Raw genomic sequence first — 2,500 nt, forward strand, 5'->3', positions numbered from 1 at the left:
GCACTAAAGTTTGCAAGGACCCACTAAATCATACTAATTGTAGCAGAGGGATCAGAGAATTGTCCTTAATAACAAAATAAATCAAAACATTATCAAGAATAGATGTAAACCTTTTTAATACCTTTTTCTTGTGATAATTAAAGCTTGTCTCCTCTTCGGCTTTTTGCATATCCACCTTCTTTTTCTCATAATCATCTCCCAGCTCTCCAGATCTGTATTTACATTAAAATCACTTGCTACATTATAGAAATAACTTTTCACTTTCAGCATATAATTACCATGCACAAAGAAGATGAAATGTATAGTAGATTTCAATTTTACGAAGCATCTGTAAGAAAGCTCAGCTCAGCTCAAATATAATATTATTACACAAGTTGAAAATGGAAACATGAAGATTTTTGATCATCGGAGTTAGGGACATTACTTTAGCAGTAAAGAAAGGAAAGCCTGAAAAATCTAGGTTTTAACTTCATTTAACCCATGACAACTGCAATACCAAAGAAGTGCCAGTTCAGCTACATGTACTGAGCCAACTTGGGGTGAGTAATTTTATGCATTCACGTTTAAACCTTGGATGAAACCTCACACTCCCAGAATTCTGTCAAGTCTGGGGAGGGGTGGAGGGAAAGATTTGCACAAAGGGAGAAGCTACTTGGTCACCAATATTTGACTGTTTTTTTCTTTTTCTCTGATCCTCATAAGGATGCTGACAAAGGGGGAAATTTAAATTTTGTGGCAATTTCCCTGTGCAGAGTGGATATCATGGCTATTCCCTTGAATAGGTATTTGATAGAATCTTCGAACATGTGACTGGTCTCGGTTCACTAGGGTGATCGACTGGTGAGGTGTTTCCTACCTTCTCTCTCCTTTACAAAATAGTGGACAGAATGGCACCAGATTACCAATGAAAGATTACAAAGAGACAACAGACAAGTGAGTGAAACAACAATGCTTATTTCTTTTATTAAGCCGGCCTTCTCATTTTTATCGACTAAAACTCGTCATACAAGCTAGTTAAGTTTTATTAACGGTTTATTTCTGGATTTAATTTATTCCACATTTTCCATACTCCAATGCAATTTTGAGTTTCAAAGTTTTGCCATCAGGTCCATGAGAATTTGCCTCAAGGCAACAAGAAGTGCCAAAAACAAAGACTTGGAAGAAAAGGACTTCGCAGACCAAGACCCGGAAAACAACCTCAGAAAAAATAACACACCAAACAGAAAAAACCAGATCAATTCAGGTCATTTAAAATGACACACGTAGTTTATGGATCGTTTGAAATAATATAAATGATGTGTTTTGTTATTTTGCTGTTTGATATGTCTTTTTTTCTGGGGGGGTCTTTGTTTTCCAGGTCTTCATCTTCTGCACACCCAGTTTGGTTATGAAAGCTTTGCCGGAAGTGGAACAAGCCAGCAAACAAGATGTAAATGATTGTTGCTCACTCTCTAGTGATTTATAATTCTTGAAAGGCGAGTGTTCTCCTTGATAATTTGCCTGAGAGGAATGGCATTAACTGTCAAGTGGGATTTGCAGATATAGGTAGCTACATGTACCACTGAATGGCTGAAGTCTGACATTTCAGCTAGAATTCTGTTTTTGGCACCTTTCCGAAATCAATTTCCCCTGGATTTCCGTCATGCATTTACTGCAATTTTACCCTTAGTAACTCAAACCCTCAACAATCCAAATCTCCCGCTAATTTGAAGAAACTTTTGTTTCCCTTCAGGTCATTCTGTATATATTTTACCCTTTATAATTCCAACCAGGTCTGTCAATACGTGACAACGTACAATCAAGACAAACAGTGTGCCACAGTCCAAAACATTTCATGTAATTTGGAAGCAGCCTCGTAACCTTTGTCTTTTTTTGCATTACACAAAAACGTGACAGTTTAGTTCAGTTTTCGTTGGTTTAGGGTACATTTAACTACAGCGACTGTATCTTCATAATGGATTGCTGCTTAACTGAGGTGCCAGGGATGGCGTAGTGGTGAGAGCACTCGCCACCGACCAATGTGGCCCGGGTTCGATTCCCTGACTCGGCGTCATGTGGGTTGAGTTTGTTGGTTCTCTACTCTGCACTGAGAGGTTTTCTCCAGGTACTCCGGTTTCCCCTCTCCTCAAAAACCAACCTTTGACTTGATTTTTTTTCATCGTTAATTTCAGTTTACAGTGTCCCCAATTAGTGCTCCAGCCCTAGAACGACTAGACACTTAAATAAAGTTCCTTTCCTTTCCTGATAACTTGAACTCCTGTTAACTCGTACCTTTTTCAATTTCCCTTGAAGGTTCAAATTATCAGGAGTTGACTGTAAGTTACAGAAGAATCTGACTGCGTCATATTTATAGCATGACATAAGATAACATCAAAATTGACAGGTGGGCCTGATTGCAGGTTATGGTCAATCTTGTTTCTGGTACAAATAATATTATTGTTCTTTGACACACCTGCTTATTTTTTCAAACATCTGGGTTCTCTCCTTGGGTGTTTTCATT

At 38.2% G+C, this 2,500-nt stretch overlaps 1 protein-coding gene across 4 annotated transcripts in view; it reads right to left on the bottom strand.

The window, feature by feature from the left end:
- Positions 1–2,500, bottom strand: part of LOC138017028 (structural maintenance of chromosomes protein 1A-like) — a 168,754-nt gene that overhangs the window by 114,182 nt on the left and 52,072 nt on the right. For all 4 annotated transcript variants that reach the window (XM_068864235.1, XM_068864233.1, XM_068864234.1 and 1 more), the window contains exons 6-7: positions 2,453–2,500; positions 122–212 (exon numbers count right to left, since the gene is read on the bottom strand). The exon at positions 2,453–2,500 is cut by the window's right edge and continues 20 nt beyond it. In XM_068864235.1, the coding sequence (XP_068720336.1) occupies positions 122–212; positions 2,453–2,500 (139 nt within the window). The remainder of the gene's footprint in view (positions 1–121; positions 213–2,452) is intronic.

This window comes from Montipora capricornis, chromosome 9, assembly GCF_036669925.1.
Source record: "Montipora capricornis isolate CH-2021 chromosome 9, ASM3666992v2, whole genome shotgun sequence".
Taxonomy (NCBI): Eukaryota; Metazoa; Cnidaria; class Anthozoa; order Scleractinia; family Acroporidae; genus Montipora; species Montipora capricornis.